The 22,933-nt window shown below is 42.2% G+C and overlaps 2 protein-coding genes across 3 annotated transcripts; one reads left to right on the top strand and one right to left on the bottom strand.

The window, feature by feature from the left end:
* Positions 1-2,665: 2,665 nt before the first annotated feature.
* LOC124013815 (pepsin A-like) lies at positions 2,666-6,567 on the bottom strand. Its single transcript, XM_046328364.1, has 9 exons — positions 6,509-6,567; positions 6,228-6,369; positions 5,196-5,313; positions 4,706-4,824; positions 4,181-4,377; positions 3,943-4,059; positions 3,528-3,672; positions 3,009-3,107; positions 2,666-2,803 (listed from the first exon to the last, which is right to left on the bottom strand). Exons 1-9 carry the CDS (start codon positions 6,565-6,567, stop codon positions 2,666-2,668), a joined length of 1,134 nt encoding a protein of 377 aa, XP_046184320.1.
* A 9,128-nt stretch (positions 6,568-15,695) lies between these two features.
* LOC124014310 lies at positions 15,696-21,559 on the top strand. Of its 2 annotated transcripts, XM_046329148.1 has the most exons (7): positions 15,696-15,869; positions 17,447-17,620; positions 18,736-18,886; positions 19,219-19,290; positions 19,581-19,772; positions 20,195-20,308; positions 21,093-21,559. In XM_046329148.1, the coding sequence occupies exons 1-7, from the start codon at positions 15,800-15,802 to the stop codon at positions 21,178-21,180; spliced, it is 861 nt and encodes a 286-aa protein (XP_046185104.1). In that variant the 5' UTR covers positions 15,696-15,799; the 3' UTR covers positions 21,181-21,559. The 2 variants fall into 2 exon arrangements, with proteins under 2 accessions (XP_046185104.1, XP_046185105.1); XM_046329149.1 differs by lacking the exon at positions 19,219-19,290.
* Positions 21,560-22,933: the final 1,374 nt, after the last annotated feature.

The raw sequence follows: 22,933 nt of genomic DNA, 5'->3' as shown, positions 1-22,933 counted from the left end.
CACAAGGCTTCTTCTGTCAAAGCTAGGACCTTGAAACTGAGATACTCCTTTAGGTTCCCAGAGTAATGTTCTGGGCACACTGCCAAATTATGTGATATTAGCATTATTCTAAACATACGATCTAATACACACAGAGAACATCTACATCAAAAGACTTTTGACAGTTACCACATAGGCAGCGTTGACCTAGTAGTGACCCACATGGCCATACATTCCTTCCTGAGACCTCACAAGAACAGGAAGCGTTAGCTTTGCCTCCAAGAACAAGAAGGACCTGAGGAGGCACATGATGACACTTAAGTCACGTAATAAGTTGCATGGACTCACTCTGTGTGTATTAATAGTGTTTAAGATGATTTTTGAATGACTACCTCATCTCTGTACACCACACATTCAATTAGCTCTAAGGTCCCTCAATCAAGCAGTTCATTTCAAACACAGATTCAACTACAAAGACCAGGGAGGTTTTCCAGTGGCTCGCAAAGACTGCAGCACTCCACCAATCAAAGAAGGACACCTATTTGTAAAATAGCAGACATTGAATATCCCTTTGAGCCTGGTGAAGTTATTAATTACACTTTGGATAGTTGATCAATGCACCCAGTCACTACAAAGATACAGGCATTCTTCCTAACTCAGTTGCTGGAGAGGAAGGAACACGATCAGGGATTTCACCATGAGGCCAGTGATGACTTTAAAATAGTTACTGAGTTTAATGGCTGTGACAGGAGAAAACTGAGGATGGATCAACAACACTGCAGCACTCCACCAATCAATAATTTATGGTGGAGTGGCCAGACGGAAGACACTCAGTAAAAGGCACATGACAGCCCTCTTTGAGTTTGCCAAAAGGCATCTAAAGGACTCTCAGACCATGAGAAACTAGATTCTCTGGTCTGATGAAACCAAGAATGAACTCTTTGGCCTGAATGCCAAGCGTCACGTCTGGAGGAAACCTGGCTCCATCCACACGGTGAAGCATGGTGGTGGCAGCATCATGCTGTGGGGATGTTTTTCAGCGACAGGAACTGGGAAACTAGTCAGTATCCTATAAGATATGGCTATCTATTACTCTGGGCCACCCCTCATAGCCTGGTTCCTCTCTAAGTTTCTTCCTAGGTTTTGGACTTTCTAGGGAGTTTTTCCTAGCCACCGTGCTTCTATAACTGCATTGCTTGCTGTTTGGGGTTTTAGGCTGGGTTTCTGTACAGCACTTTGAGATATCAGTTGATCTAAGAAGGGCTGTATAAATAAATTTGGTTTGATTTGATTTTGGCCTGTCTGCCCCCACCATGTTCAGGTCTATGACTCTGGGCCTACCTCCCTCCACCATGTTCAGGTCTATGACTCTGGGCCTACCTGCCTCCACCATGTTCAGGTCTATGACTCTGGGCCTACCTCCCTCCACCATGTTCAGGTCTATGACTCTGGGCCTACCTGCCTACCTCCCTCCACCATGTTCAGGTCTATGACTCTGGGCCTACCTCCCTCCACCATGTTCAGGTCTATGACTCTGGGCCTACCTGCCTACCTCCCTCCACCATGTTCAGGTCTATGACTCTGGGCCTACCTGCCTACCTCCCTCCACCATGTTCAGGTCTATGACTCTGGGCCTACCTGCCTACCTCCCTCCACCATGTTCAGGTCTATGACTCTGGGCCTACCTGCCTACCTCCCTCCACCATGTTCAGGTCTATGACTCTGGGCCTACCTCCCTCCACCATGTTCAGGTCTATGACTCTGGGCCTACCTGTTCAGGTCTATGACTCTGGGCCTACCTCCCTCCACCATGTTCAGGTCTATGACTCTGGGCCTACCTGCCTACCTCCCTCCACCATGTTCAGGTCTATGACTCTGGGCCTACCTCCCTCCACCATGTTCAGGTCTATGACTCTGGGCCTACCTCCCTCCACCATGTTCAGGTCTATGACTCTGGGCCTACCTGCCTACCTCCCTCCACCATGTTCAGGTCTATGACTCTGGGCCTACCTGCCTACCTCCCTCCACCATGTTCAGGTCTATGACTCTGGGCCTACCTGCCTACCTCCCTCCACCATGTTCAGGTCTATGACTCTGGGCCTACCTGCCTACCTCCCTCCACCATGTTCAGGTCTATGACTCTGGGCCTACCTGCCTACCTCCCTCCACCATGTTCAGGTCTATGACTCTGGGCCTACCTACCTCCCTCTACCATATTCAGGTCTATGACTCTGGGCCTACCTCCTCCCTCCAGCATGATCAGGTCAATATTCTATAGTATTCTATTCTGTTCCTATCCTTTTTCTTACATCAAGAGGTTCCACAAGAGGATAGTTTCACTTCAGGGAGAAAGAGCTGTTGACAACCAAACACAGTTTATTTGCAAGGTAACATTTTTATTTTATTCATTGGCAGCTGTGTACGTTGACAACATTTCCCCAACCAAGTGATATAATCACCTATTATAAACATAACTGGAAGATTTATTCCTAGATTCAATCCAGACTTTGGAAGATCTGTGCTATAGCACAATTTAAATTTGAAGGCAAAAATGCTGCATCTGTCGGCTCAATCAGAAATGACTTTAACATTTCAATCCCACTGTACTTTCACGATACAGATGAAATCTAGCCATTAAGAATCTTTTGGGATCTCTGTAGATCTAGTGGATCTCTCGGTGGATATCTTACGCGGCCTGGGCCAGACCGACATAGTTGTTCTGCCTGTCAAAGATGGCGTAGTACTGCCTGATGAAGACATCTCCAAGGATCCAGAGCTGCTGAGTTCCACCGTTACCAAAACCAGTCATGCAGCCATTGGAGTTCTACAGAGAGAGAGAGAAATAGAGAGAGAGAGAAAGACAGAGATAGAGACAGAGAGGAGGAAAGTCAGTTATATGTGGCCCTTTGCTCCTAGGATCTAAAAGAAAGGTCAAGTCTCAGATGTACAGGCGCTCTGAAGAAGCATCAGCATTAAAGACAGATAGGTCAGATGAGTTGTACGTAACAACATGTGCTTCAGTAGACTACCTGGGAGGTGTAGGCGGAGGCAGAGATGGTGAAGGCGTTTCCGTTGAGGGTGAAGGTCACATCGGGCATGTTGGGGATGTTGTTGCAGTTCACGGAGGCCTAGGAGAGGAACAATAACATCATGGTATTGATTATTCTGTGGTTAATCAGAGGAGGAAAAAACAACAAGAGAAAAGGTTTATACCCTTTTCCCACTACAATGCCGTCCCAACCACAATATGCTGTTTCAGACATTTGCTCTTCCCACTTATTCTTTTTAGCACGGTCGTTCCAACAACTAACACGGCTGGGCAGCTTAGGGCAGCTTGGTTTGGCTCGGCTTGGTTCTGCTCAGTAGTGTGAAAAGCCTTCTAGTTGGACATCTCTGTACCTGTGTGTGTGTGTGTGTGTGTGTGTGTGTGTGTGTGTGTGTGTGTGTGTGTGTGTGTGTGTGTGTGTGTGTGTGTGTGTGTGTGTGTGTGTGTGTGTGTGTGTGTGTGTGTGTGTGTGTGTGTGTGTGTGTGTGTGTGTGTGACTCACGTCTCCATACTGGTCAGTGGTGGCTCCGACCCAGCTGTTCATGTTGTTGATGTCAGTGGTTGGCCCAACGATCAGGGAGGTGCCGGTATCTACGATCGCCTGACACCCACCACTGCAAGCCACTGTGTTGCCGTTGATGGTAACGCTGGAAAGACAAATACTAGTTGTGTTTAACTGTTCTTCCTCTCTTTGGTTGTATGCATATATATTGCTGTTGGGTTTTCGTCGTTAGCGAATAAACTTCAACTTGCTAAGTGCACAGCAAGATGTAGTCATAGGCTCCAGACTTGAAGTAGTTATGTTCATTTGATGTACTGCTCCAATGAATTGTGGGTGATTGCATGAAAGGATGATGCATGAATATTGGTATGGATATGGACCAGGATATAGGCTCTGTGTGGACTAATGTACCTACCTGTCCATGTTGATCTGCCAGTAGGTCTCAGAGGACAGGGGGATCCAGGCGATCTGTCCGGTGTAGTAGTTAGACTCAATGTCTCCGAAAGACACCACGCTACCCTCTGCTGAGTTTCTATTGGAGGAGGAGAAAGGTTAACAAGGTTGTTCTTACATTCTTATATATTAATATCACAACTAAGAGAAAAGGCCACCTCCCATCCAGGTATATTTGTACAGTGCAGTTACTATGTTACCCGCTCAGGTAGACAGAGAAGAGGTTCTGGGAAACGAGGCCCTGACTCATCATGTTGTCAAAGACTGGTGTGGCCCCAGAGGCCGCCAGGTTGGGGAAAGCCAGGCCCAGGATACCATCGGCAACCATGTTGGCCATGAAGGGAGCCTCGGTCTGACTGGCACCAAAGATCTGCTGAGTCACAGAGATACCTCCCACCTGGAAAAACAGAACAGCAGGCATCAGTCACTGGGCACCATAGAAATAGAACTACTTGAACAGGTTTTCCCATTCAATTGATTGGTGATGTGTGGACCGGCAGCCATATTGAGTGTACCTAAAATAGTCATTCTAAATCTTTGCTGACTCCACCGGAGTCAGTTACTAATATACTTGTGTATTTGTTTTAGCATGTGATGTTATAAAATGGGACTGCTAGGGGATGGCGGGTGCTGACTGGAAGAGTATTTGGGAGTTGTATTGTATGTAATGTACAGTATGTAATTGTATGTATTATAATAATGTGTAGCGAGCTACATTTCCATACCGAAACAGTGTCGTATGCCAGCTGCCCAGTCATGCTGCCAGTTCCGTACTGAATAGAAACAGGCTTGTTGGCCCACGTGAAGGTGCTGGACTGAGAAGGGTTGAACTCGGCATGGTTCTCTATTCAAAACATGAACGTGTTCATTAAGTACATACCGTGCCATTGCAAAAATGTAACATTCATTTATTCATTGGTATTGAGCTACCCTCTACAATCCACGCTCTAAATGGGACAATATAAAAATACATTCATCCTATTCTATGTTTTTATTGTGTTGAGAGTATCCCGCTATGCTTGTAAGCCTTAAGGTGCTCACCTCATCCTCTCATCTCAACCCACAACAAAGTCTCTCATTCTCTGGCTAGGTACTCAATATGAAACGTTTTTTGTTTTTTTGCAACTCTGTCACAAGAGACTACTCAGAAACAATTGGAAATATAGCTATTCTCCAATTCCACCAGTATCCTTCATACCCCTACGGTATACTCACGGCAGGCCTGGCTGGAGCAGTAGACAGAGGGAACCCACAGGTTGGAGGAGCCCGTGTCAAAGATGACGTTGAAGGACTGGGGAGGGGTTCCGATGGAAATCACGCCGTAGTAGGACAACTGCAAGGAGACGGGGAAACAGACATGGGGGGTGGCAGGGTAGCCTAGTGGTTAGAGCATTGGACTAGTAACCGAAAGGTTGCAAGTTCAAATCCCTGAGCTGACAAGGTACAAAATCTGTCGTTCTGCCCCTGAACAGGCAGTTAACCCACTGTTCCTAGGCCGTCATTGAAAATAAGAATTAGTTCTTAACTGACTTGCCTAGATAAATAAATAAAAATGTACTGGATGTCAGGGTCACACAGGTGAACATTTCACAGTACTATGAGGAAGCAGGCATTTGTCTAACTATGTAGCTAGTTACATGTCAAGAAGAATGGCTATATGCTCTAAGCTCATAATTCATTTACATTTAAGTCATTTAGCAGACGCTCTTATCCAGAGCGACTTACAAATTGGTGCATTCACCTTGATCATGCCAGTGTACATTTAATTTAAGCAAGATATGAACACAAACAGTAGAGCCAATGGGTTCAAACTATGCAGTCACAATATCCAACATGTAATGACATTTTTTAAACAATAATCATATAGCCAATAGACTAGCCTGGTCCCAGGTCTGTTTGCATTGTCTACAGTGCATTAGGAAAGTAATAATAATAATAATAATATATGTCTACAGTCATGCATTTCTAGGAAAGTATTCACTGAGCGCCATGCTCAGACTTTTTCCACATTTTGTTAAGTTAGTCTTATTCTAAAATGGATAAAATTGTTTTTTTGTCCCTCGTCAATCTACACACAATATCCCATAATGATAAATAAGATATCATCCATTTCAGAACAAGGTTGAATAATTTCCGAATGCACTGTAGACAACTCCCAAGTTCATTGGCAATAGAGAAAAAACAGATCTGGGATCAGTCACCCGGCTAATGCAGTATATTACCATACAGCTTCTGTCTGTGCCTTACATCAGCATCGTTGGTCATAGCCTCATCACCAGTCTGGTAGAACTTGGCCATAGGGTTGTAGGGGAACTTCAGCCTGGTCTCCTCCCATATACCCTTCTCCATTAGGGTCTCTCTGGCAGTCTTCCCCTTGATCAGAGAGATTCTGAAAACACACAATCGCAATCAACATTATTCGCCAATTACATGTACCAGGAATTTGACCTGGTGAAATGGTGCTGACAACAATAAGCAGAATATGAAGGGAAAAAAGACAGAAAAACGAAGAAAAGAACATGACTGACTTGGTATTACACTCGGAGAGGGCCACTAGGGAACACAGGAGGACAGCCCACTTCATCATGGTTGCTTCTGGTTCTTCTTGGACACAGTGAGTGAAGTTAGAGTAGGAGAACCCAGGCCTTATATACAGTCACCCTGGACACCAGGACCCAATCCACATCCAATCGACCATGTCATGCCCTCCTTCATCATACAATGCCAAGCAATCTGTGTGTCCCAAAATGTCATGCTATCCCCAATATAGTGCACTACTTTTGAATAAGGCCCATATGCCTCTTGTCAAATGTAGTGCACTGTATAGGGGATAAAGTGCCATTTGAAACACAGACGATAACACAACTTCAGATAAGAAAAGTGAGATGTGGTTAGAAATACAAAATGCCTATGAAGCAAAAGTAGATATACTTTGGAACAGTGTTAATTGAACAGTCTGTCATTATCTAATCTTTGGAAACAAAATCTAGCTGGATGCTAGTCTGTGCCACTGCAGCGTCAGTTCAGATAAACCTAGGGTATGGCAAAGTGGGGTAAGGACACATTATTGGGAAGTTGAAGCTCATGTACTGCATTTCTACACAATTTAAAAACTCTAAAATGCTATTTGGAGAACAGCAAAAAACAACAGCAAAAAACAACAGCAAAAAACAACAGCAAAAAACAACAGCAAAAAACAACAGCAAAAAAAAGATGTCAGCCAGTAATGACTAATATCAGGTTTAAAGGTCTGTGGAACGGCATATTCAAAACATTAGGAACACCTGCCTAATGTTGAGTTGCGAAATAGATGCATAATACAGGCTATCAAGTCACAACATGGCCGACTTCAAATGTGAACATCCATAGGTGGAGTGTGAGTTTCAAAGTTTCCATCTTTATAGTAAAGGATGACATGCATTTCAAATAGGCTACCGCTCCTCATGTGATAAGGAAGATTGCATAGTCATAATTTAGGCTAGTAGTAATATAACTGGATCTCTGTTAGAGGAAACAAAGCATGACAGAGTAGGCATAATCAGAGACGTTTCTTCTCCTTTCTTTGTACTGGGAAAAATGTGGCTTTTTATAAACACGTGTGTGCTTAGTCAAGTTCAAATGAGGGAAAATGTCTTCCTCAGTTGGGTTCGATCCCCCTCTAGGGCCAGTGTTTTCTTCCCAGGCGTAATGCAAAGCATTATCGCTGGGATATGAGGTTACACCAGGGCCTGATGTTAAAAGTGGGTTTTTATTTAAGTACGAAGTGTTAGAAATGTATTCCTGTGTTCACCCTGTCCACATGCTCCATTCATACCTGGGCCAAGTTGTGCCAAGAGGCCACTTTTTTTTGGACAAGCTATGTTTTCAAAAAGGGTATGTTTACATGAAGTCTGATTATTCCCATGGGTGCACAACATCCTGAAATATATGTAGATATCTTTGTTCGTTAGAATAATTAACGGTTAGAGCATTGGCCAATAACATAAAAGCAGACAAGGAGAAAAATCTGCTGTTAACCCTAATTTGCTCCAGGGGCACCTTACTACTAGGAGTGACTCTCTAAAACAACATATTTCACTGCACCTATCTGGGACTAAGTAATGCTGAATGTAAAGAAATGTCTCAACATACCCCACTCTCCCCTCGTACTCAATGAATGGCATTACATTATCCTTTGCTGCACCTTTTCACAATCTTATCAAAATGTCCCATGTTTCCATTTGGAAAGTAGAGTAGCGTGGCGTTGCCAAAGGTATTTCATATCAGCATTCATCAACAACATGTGAAGAAAAAGGTTAAATACCAATCCAACACAAGTTTATCTACATTATTAATGAACAAATGGTGTGTAATCAGGCGCTGTGTATCAGTACATTAAACGGACTGACTGAAGGTGTAGGTCTTTTAACCAGTTATTTTTCTAACACAAAGATAACCTGTAGGACACAATGCAGGACACAATGCAGGACACAATGCAGGACACAATGCAGGACACAATTCAGGACACAATGCAGGACACAATGCAGGACACAATGCAGGACACAATGCAGGACACAATGCAGGACACAATGCAGGACACAATGCAGGACACAATGCAGGACACAAGATCTACTGCTTCGGTTTGGCACCTTCCACAATACAGATAAAACCTTAGTATAACTGGGAATATCTTTTACCTGAATGAGAAAACATCAGTAGATATATTATTTCTGAATGATAGAGTTTACAGCGCTATGTAATGAAATCATTCTGAAGTATATTGGTACACTGTATAGCACAATCTGTCACAATGTCCTCTTGAATGTTGCACACGGCTGACAGGTTTTGAGTTTCATGATTGAGTGTCTTCTTCCTCCTGCAGGAGACTGATAGGGGTTTGAGTTGCATTATCTGAGTGCCAATATATGTCTCTCCGCTATTGTTGATGATGATGATGATGATGTTGTTGATGTTGATGATGTTGTTGTTTTTGATGATGATATTGGGTGATGATGATGATGTTGTTGATAATGATGATGGTGATGATGATGATGATGATGATGATGATGATGATGATGATGTTGGGTGATGATGATGATGTTGTTGATAATGATGATGGTGGTGATGATGTTGTTGTTTTTGATGATGATGATGATGTTGGGTGATGATGTTGGGTGATGATAATGGTGGTGATGATGATGATGATAATGTTGATGTTGATGATGTTGTTGTTTTTGATGATGATGATGATGTTGATGATGATAATGGTGGTGATGATGATGATGATAATGTTGATGTTGATGATGTTGTTTTTGATGATGATGATGATAATGTTGGGATGATGATGATGATGTTGATAATAATGATAATGATGATGATGATGATGATGATGATGATGATGATGATGATGATGTTGGGTGATGATGTTGGGTGATGATGTTGGGTGATGATGATGGTGGTGATGATGATGATGATAATGTTGATGTTGATGATGTTGTTGTTTTTGATGATGATGATGATGTTGATGATGATGATGATGAACGTATAAGGAACAGTACAAGGCTCACTAAGATGGTTTCTAACTGACTGATTAATAAACATCAGAAGGCAGCTATGAACTATTTTCTCAGTCAGTCATGACTTGTTTTTACAATCAGATTGTTCACAATTGTGTTTCTATACCCACAACATACAGTACCAGTCAAAAGTTTGGACACACCTACTCATTCCAGGGTTTTTCTATATTTGAACATATTTACAGAATTATAATAAAGACATCTAAACTATGAAATAACACATATGGAATCAGTGTTGAACAAATAAAACAATATTTTATATTTGAGTTTCCTCTAAGTAGCCACACTTTGCCTTGATGACAGCTTTGCACACTCTTGGCATTCTCTCAACCAGCTTCATGATCAAGACAAAGGAGATGATTGTGGACTACAGGAAAAAGAGGTGCTGTGCTGCTACTATGTTGTGTTGCTACCATGTTGTTGTCTTGTCTCTCTTTATGTCATGTTGTGTTGTCATGTGTTCCTGCCATGCTATGTTGTTGTCATGTGTTCCTGCCATGCTATGTTGTTGTCATGTGTTGCTACCATGTTGTTGTCTTGTCTCTCTTGATGTCATGTTGTGTTGTCATGTGTTCCTGCCATGCTATGTTGTTGTCTTGTGTCTCTTTATGTCATGTTGTGTTGTCATGTGTTCCTGCCATGCTATGTTGTTGTCATGTGTTGCTACCATGCTATGTTGTTGTCATGTGTTGCTACCATGTTGTTGTCTTGTCTCTCTTGATGTCATGTTGTGTTGTCATGTGTTCCTGCCATGCTATGTTGTTGTCTTGTGTCTCTTTATGTCATGTTGTGTTGTCATGTGTTCCTGCCATGCTATGTTGTTGTCATGTGTTGTTACCATGCTATGTTGTTGTCATGTGTTGCTACCATGTTGTTGTCTTGTCTCTCTTGATGTCATGTTGTGTTGTCATGTGTTCCTGCCATGTTGTTGTCTTGTCTCTCTTGATGTCATGTTGTGTTGTCATGTGTTCCTGCCATGTTGTTGTCTTGTCTCTCTTGATGTCATGTTGTGTTGTCATGTGTTCCTGCCATGCCATGTTGTTGTCATGTCTCTCTTGATGTCATGTTGTGTTGTCATGTGTTCCTGCCATGCTATGTTGTTGTCTTGTGTCTCTCTTTATGTCATGTTGTGTTGTCTCGCTTGTTGTGATGTGTGTTTTATCCTATATCTATATTGAATTTATTTAAAAACAAATTATCCTAGGCCCCGGTCCCCGCAGGAGGATTTTTGCCTTTTGGTAGGCCGTCATTTTCAATTTTTGCCTAGAATGACATAATTAAATCTAACTGCCTGTAGCTCAGGCCCTATAGCAAGGATATGCATATTCTTGGTACCATTTGAAAGGAAACACTTTGAAGTTTGTGGAAATGTGAAAGGAATGGCGGAGAATATAACACAATATATCTGGTAAAAGGTAATACATTGAAAAAAAAAATGTTTTCTTTGTATTTTTGTGTACCATAATATTTGAAATGAAAGAGAAAGGCCATAATATATTATTCAGCCCAGGTGCAATTTAGATTTTGGCCACTACATGGCAGCAGTGTATGAGCAAAGTTTTAGACTGATCCAACGAACCATTGCATTTTTGTTCAGAACAATTGGGGCGGCAGGTAGCCTAATGGTTAGAGCGTGGGACTCGTACTTGAATGGTTGCAAGATCAAATCCCCCGGCTGACAAGGTAAAAATATGTCGTTCCTAGGCCGTCATTGAAAATAAGAATTTGTTCTTAACTGACTTGCCTGGTTAAATAAATAAATAAAAAAGACTGCCTAATTTGTTTATTAATAACTTTTCATGATAAAAACTGTGCACCCTCCTCAAACAATAGAATGGTGATATTTCACTGTAATAGCTACTGTAAATTGGAATGCATTTAAATTAACAGATGTGCCTTGTTAAAAGCTAATACGTGTAATTTCTTTCCTTATTATTAATGCATATGAGCCAATGTCATGAGAATTTTTATCCCAATGGTTGAACTCAACTATCACTACAGCTACAGCTACAGTTCATCATTACTTTAAGACATGAAGGTTAGTCAATACGGAACATCTCAACAACTTTGAAAGTTTCTTCAAGTGCAGTCGCAAAAACCATCAAGCACTATGATGAAACTGTATCTCATGAGGACCGCCACAGGAAAGGAAGACCCAGAGTTACCACTGCTGTAGAGGATACATTCATTAGAGTTACAAGCCTCAGAAATTGCAGACCAAATAAATTCTTCACAGAGTTCAAGTAACAGACACATCTCAACATCAATTGTTCAGAGGAGACTGCGTGAATCAGTCGAATTGCTGCAAAGAAAACACTACCAAAGGACACCAATAAGAAGAAGAGACTTGCTTGGGCCAAGAAGCACGAGCAATGGACATTAGACTGGTGGAAATCTGCCCTTTGGTCTTATGCGTCCAAATGTGAGTTTTTTGGTTTCCATCCGTGGCGTCATTGTGAGACGCAGAGCAGGTGAACGGATGTGTGGTTTCCACCGTGAGGAGGTGTGATGGTAAGGGGGTGCTTTGCTGGTTACGCTGTCTGTGATTTATTTAGAATTCAAGGCACATTTAACAAGCATGGCTACCACAGCATTCTGCAGAAATACGCCATCCTGTCTGGTTTGCGCTTAGTGGGACAATCATTTGTTGTTCAACATGACGATGACCCAAAACACACCTCCAGGCTGTGTAAGGGCTATTCGACCAAGGAGAGTGATGGAGTGCTGCATCAGATGACATGGCCTACACAATCACCCGACCTCAACCCGATTGAGATGGTTTGGGAAGATTTGACCCCAGAGTGAAGGAAAAGAAGCAAACAAGTGCTCAGAATGTAGGAACTCCTTCAAGACTGTTGAAAAAACATTCCAGGTGAAGCTGGTTGAGAGAATGCCAAGAGTGTGCAAAGCTGTCATCAAGGCAAAGGGTGGCTACTTTAAAGAATCAAAAAAATAAAAAATAAAGAAAAATCCTTAAATGAGTAGATGTGTCCAAACTTTTCACTGGTACTGTATGTTGAATACAACTTTTGTTGTGGCCTCATATGACATTGATTTACACATATTTTAGTCATAGGAAAGGCAAGGGCATCAGGAGAATTTTGAAGAGGCTGATTACAGCCCCGTGATACTCAAGTAAAACAAAGAGGTATGGATTTGTACTGAACGGGAATAAACTCTGCAAAAAAATAAATGTCCCGTTTTCAGGACCCTGTCCTTCAAAGATAAATCGTAAAAATCCAAATAACTTCACAGATCTTCATTGTAAAGGGTTTGTTTGAAGACTGTTTCCCATGCTTGTTCAATGAACCATAAACAATTAATGAACATGCACCTGTGGAACGGTCATTGAGACACAAACAGCTTACAGACGGTAGGCAATTAAGGTTTCATAACTGTGACCCTAATTGCCTACCCTCTGTAAGCTGTTAGTGTCACAGTTATGAAATCTTCAGAACACTAAAGAGGCCTTTCTACTTACTCTGAATAACACCAAAAGAAAAATGCCCAGGATCCCTGCTCATCTGCGTGAATGTGTCTTAGTCATGCTGCAAGGAGGCATGAGGACTGCAGATAGGCCAGGGCAATCAATTTGCAATGTCTGTACTGTGAGACGCCTAAGACAGCACTACAGGGAGACAGGATGGACTGATCGCCCTTGCAGTGGCAGACCACGTGTAACAACACCTGCACAGGATTGGTACATCCGAACAGCACACCTGTGGGACAGGTACACGACGTCAACAACAACTGCCCGAGTTACACCAGGAACGCAAAATCCCTCCATCAGTGCTCAGACTGTCCGCAATAGGCTGAGAGAGGCTAGATTGGGGGCGTGTAGGGCTGTTGCAAGGCAGATTTGTCAGTGTTCTGCCATGGCCAGCAAAGAGCCCGGATCTCAATCCCATTGAGCATGTCTGGGATCTGTTGGATCAGAGGGTTAAGGCCTTTCCCCTCAGAAATGAACTGGGAACTTGCAGGTGCCTTGGTGGAAGAGTGGGGTAACATCTCACAGCAGGAACGGGCAAATCTGGTGCAGTCCATGAGGAGGAGATGCACTGTAGTACTTAATGCAGCTGGTGGCCACACCACCTACTGACTGTTACTTTTGATTTTGAACCCCCCCTTTGTTTAGGGACACCATTTCCATTGCTGTTAGTCACATGTCTGTAGAACTTGTTCAGTTTATGTCTCAGTTGTTGAATCTTGTTTAAGTTCATACAAATATTTACACATGTTTTTTTTGCTGAAAATAAACGCAGTTGGCAGTGAAAGGACATTTCTTTTTTTGCTGAGTTTATAATCACAACATTTACATTTACATTTAAGTCATTTAGCAGACGCTCTTATCCAGAGCGACTTACAAATTGGTGCATTCACCTTATGACATCCAGTGGGACAGTCACTTAACAATAGTGCATCTAAAACTTAGGGGGGTGGGGTGAGAGGGATTACTTAACCTATCCTAGGTATTCCTTAAAGAGGTGGGGTTTCAGGTGTCTCCGGAAGGTGGTGATTGACTCCGCTGTCCTGGCGTCGTGAGGGAGTTTGTTCCACCATTGGGGGGGGCCAGGGCAGCGAACAGTTTTGACTGGGCTGAGCGGGAGCTGTACTTCCTCAGTGGTAGGGAGGCGAGCAGGCCAGAGGTGGATGAACGCAGTGCCCTTGTTTGGGTGTAGGGCCTGATCAGAGCCTGGAGGTACTGAGGTGCCGTTCCCCTCACAGCTCCGTAGGCAAGCACCATGGTCTTGTAGCGGATGCGAGCTTCAACTGGAAGCCAGTGGAGAGAACGGAGGAGCGGGGTGACGTGAGAGAACTTGGGAAGGTTGAACACCAGACGGGCTGCGGCGTTCTGGATGAGTTGAAGGGGTTTAATGGCACAGGCAGGGAGCCCAGCCAGCAGCGACATGTAATGTCTTGGTCCCATGTTTCATGAGCTGAAATCAAAGATCCTTTAGTCAAGATAATCCATCCACTTGACAGGTGTGGCATATCAAGAAGCTGTTATAACAGCATAATAATTACACAGGTGCACCTTGTGCTGGGGGCAACAATCGAGGAGCTGAGGAGTATTTCTGTCTGTAATAAAATCCTTTTGTGGGGGGGAAAAAATGTCTGATTGGCTGGGCCTATGCCCTCTCAGGCCCCCTCATGGCTGAGCCCCTGCCCTTATATGAGCTGCAACTCAGCTAAATATTTAAACTGTTGCATGTTGCTTTTATATTTTTTTGTTCAGTATAATATTAGACATCAAATGTTGAATTGTAGACAACAAACAAGTTAACATTTGCTTCCAGCAGCCAGTGGACCATCAACGTTTTATTGGGTAAAAGATGACAGAAAATGAAAACAGACTATGTAAATGTTCGTTATTAAAGGTACAATGTGTAACTTTGTGCTCATAACTTTTTGCACAAACAATCAAAGTGATCTAAGCTCCATATGAACTAAGCAGTGTCTTACCCTGGTTAAGACCCCACCTCCTCCACAGTCTGAGACACTCAAAGCAGAAATGAAACTACAGGATGTACTTTTAGCAATATCTTTCAAATAGCACCATCTGTTGTCTACAATTCTGTAGTAGTCCTTTATTTCACCAGGAAAGTCAGTTTAGAACAAATTCTTATTTACAATGACGGCCTACCCCCGGCCAAACCCGAACGACAATGGGCCAATTGTGCACTGCCCTATGGGACTCCCAATCACGGCCGGAAATGATCAAGGCTTGAATCAAACATGGGTCTGTAGTGACACCTCTAGCACTGAGATACAGTGGCTTAGACTGCTGCACCACTCGGGAGCCCAGAGCAGCTTTATATCTGTTTGGGTCAACTGAATTAAAAACAGAGAACGCATTTAGTTTATTTTATATTTGTGTGATGTTTGATTACCCATACTTCTCTCCTCTGACATTCAGACAGTATGTCTGTAGTGCAAGTGTGGCCATCTCCGGTCTTGGAGCGCCCCAGTGTGTCCAACAGGTTTAATACACACTACTCACGCTTGGCTGGAACGAGTATCTAGTACGACACACAGTTGCAGGATCATCATTGAAACATTAGGGGGTGTCAGGTTTAGATAAACACTACTATAGACCTCTGACTCACTTCACTTTAGTGGGTGTATGAGTTGATCCGCCCATTAAACACCACACACATCTTCAGACACAACTATTTACCATCTGTCTCTCAGGAGAAGATCACTCACTATAAGGATCCAGACAAGCAACAGTTATCCCTGAAGCTGTAGTCAGAGAGACTGTGGATGATGGGTTGTCTCGTGGTCACCGGGGTTCTACTTGTGATTCTACTGTTCCATCCTCCAGCAGCTCAGAGTAAGTTTACCATGTAGGTTTACCATCTATGTTTAGTAGGTTTACCATCTATGTTTAGTAGGTTTACCATCTATGTTTAGTAGGTTTACCATCTATGTTTAGTAAGTTTACCATCTATGTTTAGTAGGTTTACCATCTATGTTTAGTAGGTTTACCATCTATGTTTAGTAGGTTTACCATCTATGTTTAGTAGGTTTACCATCTATGTTTAGTAGGTTTACCATCTATGTTTAGTAGGTTTACCATCTATGTTTAGTAAGTTTACCATCTATGTTTAGTAAGTTTACCATCTATGTTTAGTAGGTTACCATCTATGTTTAGTAAGTTTATCATCTATGTTTAGTAGGTTTACCATCTATGTTTAGTAAGTTTATCATCTATGTTTAGTAGGTTTACCATCTATGTTTAGTAGGTTTACCATCTATGTTTAGTAGGTTTACCATCTATGTTTAGTAGGTTTACCATCTATGTTTAGTAGGTTTACCATCTATGTTTAGTAGGTTTACCATCTATGTTTAGTAGGTTTACCATCTATGTTTAGTAGGTTTACCATCTATGTTTAGTAGGTTTACCATCTATGTTTAGTAGGTTTACCATCTATGTTTAGTAGGTTTACCATCTATGTTTAGTAGGTTTATCATCTATCCATCTATGTTTAGTAGGTTTACCATCTATGTTTAGTAGGTTTACCATCTATGTTTAGTAGGTTTACCATCTATGTTTAGTAGGTTTACCATCTATGTTTAGTAGGTTTACCATCTATGTTTAGTAGGTTTACAATCTATGTTTAGTAGGTTTACCATCTATGTTTAGTAGGTTTACCATCTATGTTTAGTAGGTTTACCATCTATGTTTAGTAGGTTTACCATCTATGTTTAGTAGGTTTACCATCTATGTTTAGTAGGTTACCATCTATGTTTAGTAGGTTTACCATCTATGTTTAGTAGGTTTACCATCTATGTTTAGTAGGTTTACCATCTATGTTTAGTAGGTTTACCATCTATGTTTAGTAAGTTTATCATCTATGCTTAGGAAGTTTACCATCTATGTTTAGTAGGTTTACCATCTATGCTTAGGAAGTTTACCATCTATGTTTAGTAAGTTTACCATCTATGTTTAGTAGGTTTATCATCTATGCTTAGGAAGTTTACCATCTATGTTTAGTAAGTTTACCATCTATGTTTAGTAAGTTTATCATCTATGTTTAGTAGGTTTACCATCTATGTTTAGTAAGTTTATCATCTATGCTTAGGAAGTTTACCATCTATGTTTATAGAAATATGTTAGCTGTTTCGGAGTTGAGTAAATGTTACAATTCATTAGATCAAAATGTGGATATACCGCTTTGTTTTTTGATTGTGTTGTTAATATCAACATTCATTACATTGCTAATGATGTTAAATGATACTATAGTGTGTCATTGAATTTATGCAATAATACTTCACATTATCTGTTATACTGACTTTGTTGAGGACACATGCTTTAAATATATTCTCTCAATCATCTGCATATAAATATGTTGTGTATATTTGCTGCTGTTGGTACATTATGTTCTTGTCACACTGCCCTTACCACAGTGGAGAGCCCAGATACAGATGTGGAGGCCGTGAGATTCGAAGAGTTTTGTCTGAAAATCTCTGATGATTCGCACTGTACAACTGCTGAACCAGAGCGCAGACAAACGGTTGCCAACAAGGAGGCAGCTGAGAGCACACAAGTGGCAACGTCTTCCCCGTCGGATGACAAGGAAGGTGGGTCACTCGAGCTTTGAAACGTATAACAAGATATCTTCATCCTCATCCTCATCCTCACCCCATACCATCCTCATACCAAGACCTCATACCAAAAGTATAGATTAGTGGTTATACACATTCAATCCATCACATCCTACTTTTAATAACAGATTTGAGTCATGTATCTTGCAAACTCAACTCTTCCCTCAGAGTCAGAAATGCCTGTCAATTCCTCATCACTTGCAGCTGAGGTCATTTTAGACTATAGGCCTATGTTAATCAGTTCATCGTGCTGAATTGTGATACAGTTGTGAGTCAACAATATCAATAACTGATGTCTGGCTTCCCACCAGACAGTGGTGAACTGGGGCCGTTAGAGAGGGAAGGGTGTCGCTGCAAGACAAGGCCACTCCCTAAGCTTTAAGACATCACAAGTCATCTTCATCCATAAATCACAAGCTAATACAGGTTAGAGAAGTCCATCACATCCTACTTTAATATCTTTTATCAGATGTAAACTCCACTCGTCAACCGGCTGTCAATTCTTCATCACTTGTGGCAAACTTCATGAGTAAGCTACATATTTCATTCTAAAGGCCTATTTTAATCGGTTCAACAAGCTGAATGTTTACATTCTTAGAAAAAAGGGATCCAAAAAGGTTCTTCGGCTGGCCCCATAGGAGAACCCTTTTGGGTTCCACGTAGAACCCTCTGTGGAAAGGGTCCTATATGGAACCCAGAAGGGTTCTACCTGGAACCAAAAAAACGGTTATTCAAAGTGGGCATCTTATAGGGACAGCCGAATAACCCTTTTAGATTCTAGATAGCACCTGTTCTAGATAGCACCTGTTCTAGATAGCACGGGTTCTAGATAGCACCTGTTCTAGATAGCACCTGTTCTAGATAGCACCTGTTCTAGATAGCACGGGTTCTAGATAGCACCTGTTCTAGATAGCACCTGTTCTAGATAGCACCTGTTCTAGATAGCACCTGTTCTAGATAGCACCTGTTCTAGATAGCACAGGTTCTAGATAGCACCTGTTCTAGATAGAATGTAGTTGTAAAGCTGTAGTAGCAATACAAATAACGGTTTATCAGTTTATCAATGACCGATTGACTTTGCCACTGTTAAGGCATCCCACCAGGCCATGGTGAACTGGGGCCGATAGAGAGGGAAGGGTGTCGCTGCGAGACGTGGCAGGAACACACAACTGACCGGTCTCTTGTCAGCAGCATAGACTTCAGGTTCCCTGCAACGGACGTGTGTAACTCCACTGAGATCATGTGAGTGTGTGTGTGTGTGTGTGTGTGTGTGTGTGTGTGTGTGTGTGTGTGTGTGTGTGTGTGTGTGTGTGTGTGTGTGTGTGTGTGTGTGTGTGTGTGTGTGTGTGTGTGTGTGTGTGTGTGTGTGTGTGTGTGTGTGTGTGTGTGTGTGTGTGTGTGTGTGTGTGTGCGTGTGTGTGTGTGCGTTGTGCGTGCGTGTGTGTGTGCGCGTGCGTGCGTGTGTGTGTGCGCGTGCGTGGGGTGAAAGGGTTATGACAATGTGTTAATGGTCAAAGGCCAATTGAATGGTCAGTATCTATCAGCCATTAACCACTGCTGCTATTCTCTCCTAGTGAGACACTGGCAGATGGTAGGAAGGTTTGTGTGAATAACTATCTCACAAGATACCTTGCACCACTGTTTGGGTGAGTTTGTGGGTAAGATATAATACAATATGAGGTCTTAGTTACATTTTTAGTTTCTCAATTGAAGCTTGTTTGTGCATTGTTTTCTTCATCTGATAAAATCACTTAGCTGTGCATCCTTACTCATATCAGTGGGGACTGTTCTTTCTTACTCGTTTCCAGTTTTTTTTTTTTTACATCGCTTGCATATTGTGGTAAAGATCTGACATCCTATTCCTCTGTGTCCTTGTGGTTATTTTAACTGAGCATGTAACAAACCATAATATTTCGACATTTTCCGCATTCCCCAGGCCTTCAACTGACCCAGACTGGGAAGGGACCACAACCCCCAGCCCAAACACCTCTGCAGTATCCTTGTCCCCAACCACACAGACAGAGGAACAAATGAGATTGACACCACCAAGGGAATTAGTCATGGACTTTTTATTTGGAGATAGTGCACAAGCACCCCCGGGATCCAAAGGAAGCTTTGGACAACAGGGGTAACTAACTACAGTTGTTATTCTCAGTTTACAGTGGTCAATCACTATGTTTCTATGTCTTACTGTGGTGGGTTGTGGGTAGTAGTATAGCTATTTTACCTCCAGCCTTGTTGTACCTACCTATTAACAACAATAAACTCAATGTCTAAAGGTTTATCCTTGTTGTCATACTGGAAGAAGTATTTACAGTAAAAACACATCTTTAATGTGGTAAAAATCTATTTTAAACGTGTCTCCTCCCCTTCATCTACACTGATTGAAATGGATTTAACAAGTGACATCAACAATGGATCATAGCTTTCACCTGGACTCACCTGGTCAGACTGTCATGGAAAGAGCAGGTGTTTTGAATGTATTGTTCACTCAGTATATATCAGTAGTGACTTTGATCAAGTGTATTCCTCTGTTTCTGTCTCATGCAGGCATGGTCTGCAGAGATGCATATGCATCACAAAGGAGGCCAGAAGGATAGGAAAGTTAATCTCTAAAATACAGTTTAACGCACCCTCTTCACGCTGCAACGTTGTGGAGATTATGTAAGCTTCCCTGTTGTACTTTATACTGTATTATTGGACATCATTTACTCACCACACTCTTTGTTTCACAGTACTTTTTTTGTAGTTTTGCTTTACAACCACACCGAGAGAGAGAGAGAGAGAGAGAGAGAGAGAGAGAGAGAGAGAGAGAGAGAGAGAGAGAGAGAGAGAGAGAGAGAGAGAGAGAGAGAGAGAGAGAGAGAGAGAGAGAGAGAGAGAGAGAGAGAGAGAGAGAGAGAGAGAGAGAGAGAGAGAGAGAGAGAGAGAGAGAGAGAGAGAGAGAGAGAGAGAGAGAGAATTATTGTGAAGACAGTGTATATTTGACCCGGCAGAAAATAAATGTACACTAAACATTGTTAACTTTCATGCCTTTCCCTAATTTAACATCTGAAATCTATCCCCAACCATAACCCTCATTCCTAAACCTAATCTATGCCCAACCATAACCCTCGTTCCTAAACCTAATCTATCCCCAACCATAACCCTCGTTCCTAAACCTAATCTATGCCCAACCATAACCCTCGTTCCTAAACCTAATCTATCCCCAACCATAACCCTCGTTCCTAAACCTAATCTATCCCCAACCATAACCCTCGTTCCTAAACCTAATCTATCCCCAACCATAACCCTCGTTCCTAAACCTAATCTATCCCCAACCATAACCCTCATTCCTAAACCTAATCTATGCCCAAACTTACATTTTCTTCTTACGGTAAAACATCGACTTCCTGTTGTGAATGTTTTGAGTTAACATAGCTGTTTCTTTCTCTCCCCTGTTACACAGTGCGACTCTGAAGACGTCAGGTCAAGAGGTTTGCTTGGATGTCACTGCTCTCTGGGTACGCAAAATCCTGGAGAAATTAAAAGTATAACCAGACTCCCCTTCAACACATCCTCATGAATGACGCTAGGCTGATAATAAAGTTATATTTCATGAAAGATGTGTGCTCAGCACAGTATTGCTTTGGCCCAACAGTTGTTAGTAAGTAGATGTTGCTGATTATCAAAGCGATAAATGTGTCAGCAGTTTGACACTTCTTTTTTGATAAAGATGTTTGATAAGTGACTAATTCTTTCCACCCTGGCCTGTACTTGATTTGACAGGAAATTGAAATGTTTTTTTGGCATCTGATTTCTGCTATCTGGACAACTTAACCACTGAGAGAAAAGGGAAATTTGCTAATGTAATTTGAATTTCACATTTTAATGACAACTTAAACTAGTTGCAAATAAACCGCTTACCAACCTTGAGTATGACAATTTCCTTCATGACAACTGTTATTATATTATCAGGGGTTGTAAATGCAAAACAACTAAAACATGTCAGCAAATAAAATAACAGACTACTTATTATACATATGTTTTCCGTCTATGACCAGTTGGTGATTTCTGACTGATCATATAGACCTTGGGAGATTCTCAATTGGAAAAGTCTGTCCTCTCCTTGACTCCTCAGTCCTTCTTTCCTCCGTGACCCGGAAACCAATAAGTGGTCGAGGAGAGTGTCAATTTGTTTGTAGGTGAACCGAGGAGTAACCCCCAGCCAACCAGACGTGAAGTTGCCCCAAGTAGTCCCCGCCTCCAACCCTGCCTCCGAGTTCCATCCCCTTGGTTACTACCCTCACTTATCATGTCACCAGACATTCGCAAAGACTCTCCTACCTGCCTCTAAACTCCTCTCGCGTTGGATACTGAAGTGTATCCTCTGTGTATGCTCTGCAGAGGAGTTTTGAAATCTGCCACTCCCCCTTTGAATCAACTGTTGCTTACATGCACACATTTCAAAACAACACGCTACTTTTCTTTTAATCTATAACATGTCTTGCACATCTAGCCTTAGCACTTTACACATTTCATTCTACCGCTGTAAATGTAATTTGCCTGATGACGCGTGAGTGGAGAAGGAGTCTCATTTCCTACAAGCATATTGTTTCCACGTTTCCTCTCCTCGCCTCCGCTCCTCGATTTCCACACTTCAGTTTGGTTTAGGGTGTGAGATAGGCTTAGGGTCTGGGTTAGGATTAGGGTTTGAGATAGGCTTAGGGTTTGAGATAGGATTAGGGTCTGGGTTAGGATTAGGGTTTGAGATAGGCTTAGGGTTTGAGATAGGATTAGGGTCTGGGTTGGGATTAGGGTTTGAGATAGGTTTAGGGTTTGGGTTGGGATTAGGGTTTGAGATAGGCTTAGGGTTTGGGTTGGGATTAGGGTTTGAGATAGGCTTAGGGTCTGGGTTAGGATTAGGGTTTGAGATAGGCTTAGGGTTTGGGTTAGGATTAGGGTTTGAGATAGGCTTAGGGTCTGGGTTAGGATTAGGGTTTGAGATAGGCTTAGGGTCTGGGTTGGGATTAGGGTTTGAGATAGGCTTAGGGTCTGGGTTAGGATTAGGGTTTGATATAGGCTTAGGCTCTGGTTTGGGATTAGGGTTTGAGATAGGCTTAGGGTCTGGGTTAGGATTAGGGTTTGGGTTAGGATTAGGGTTTGAGATAGGCTTAGGGTTTGAGATAGGATTTGGGTTAGGGTTAGGGTTAGGATTAGGGTTTGGGTTAGGGTTTGAGATAGGATTTGGGTTAGGGTTAGGGTTAGGATTAGGGTTTGGGTTAGGGTTTGAGATAGGATTTGGGTTAG

This window comes from Oncorhynchus gorbuscha, linkage group LG25 (genome assembly GCF_021184085.1).
Source record: "Oncorhynchus gorbuscha isolate QuinsamMale2020 ecotype Even-year linkage group LG25, OgorEven_v1.0, whole genome shotgun sequence".
NCBI lineage: Eukaryota > Metazoa > Chordata > Actinopteri > Salmoniformes > Salmonidae > Oncorhynchus > Oncorhynchus gorbuscha.
This window is presented reverse-complemented; position numbering and strand designations above follow the sequence as displayed.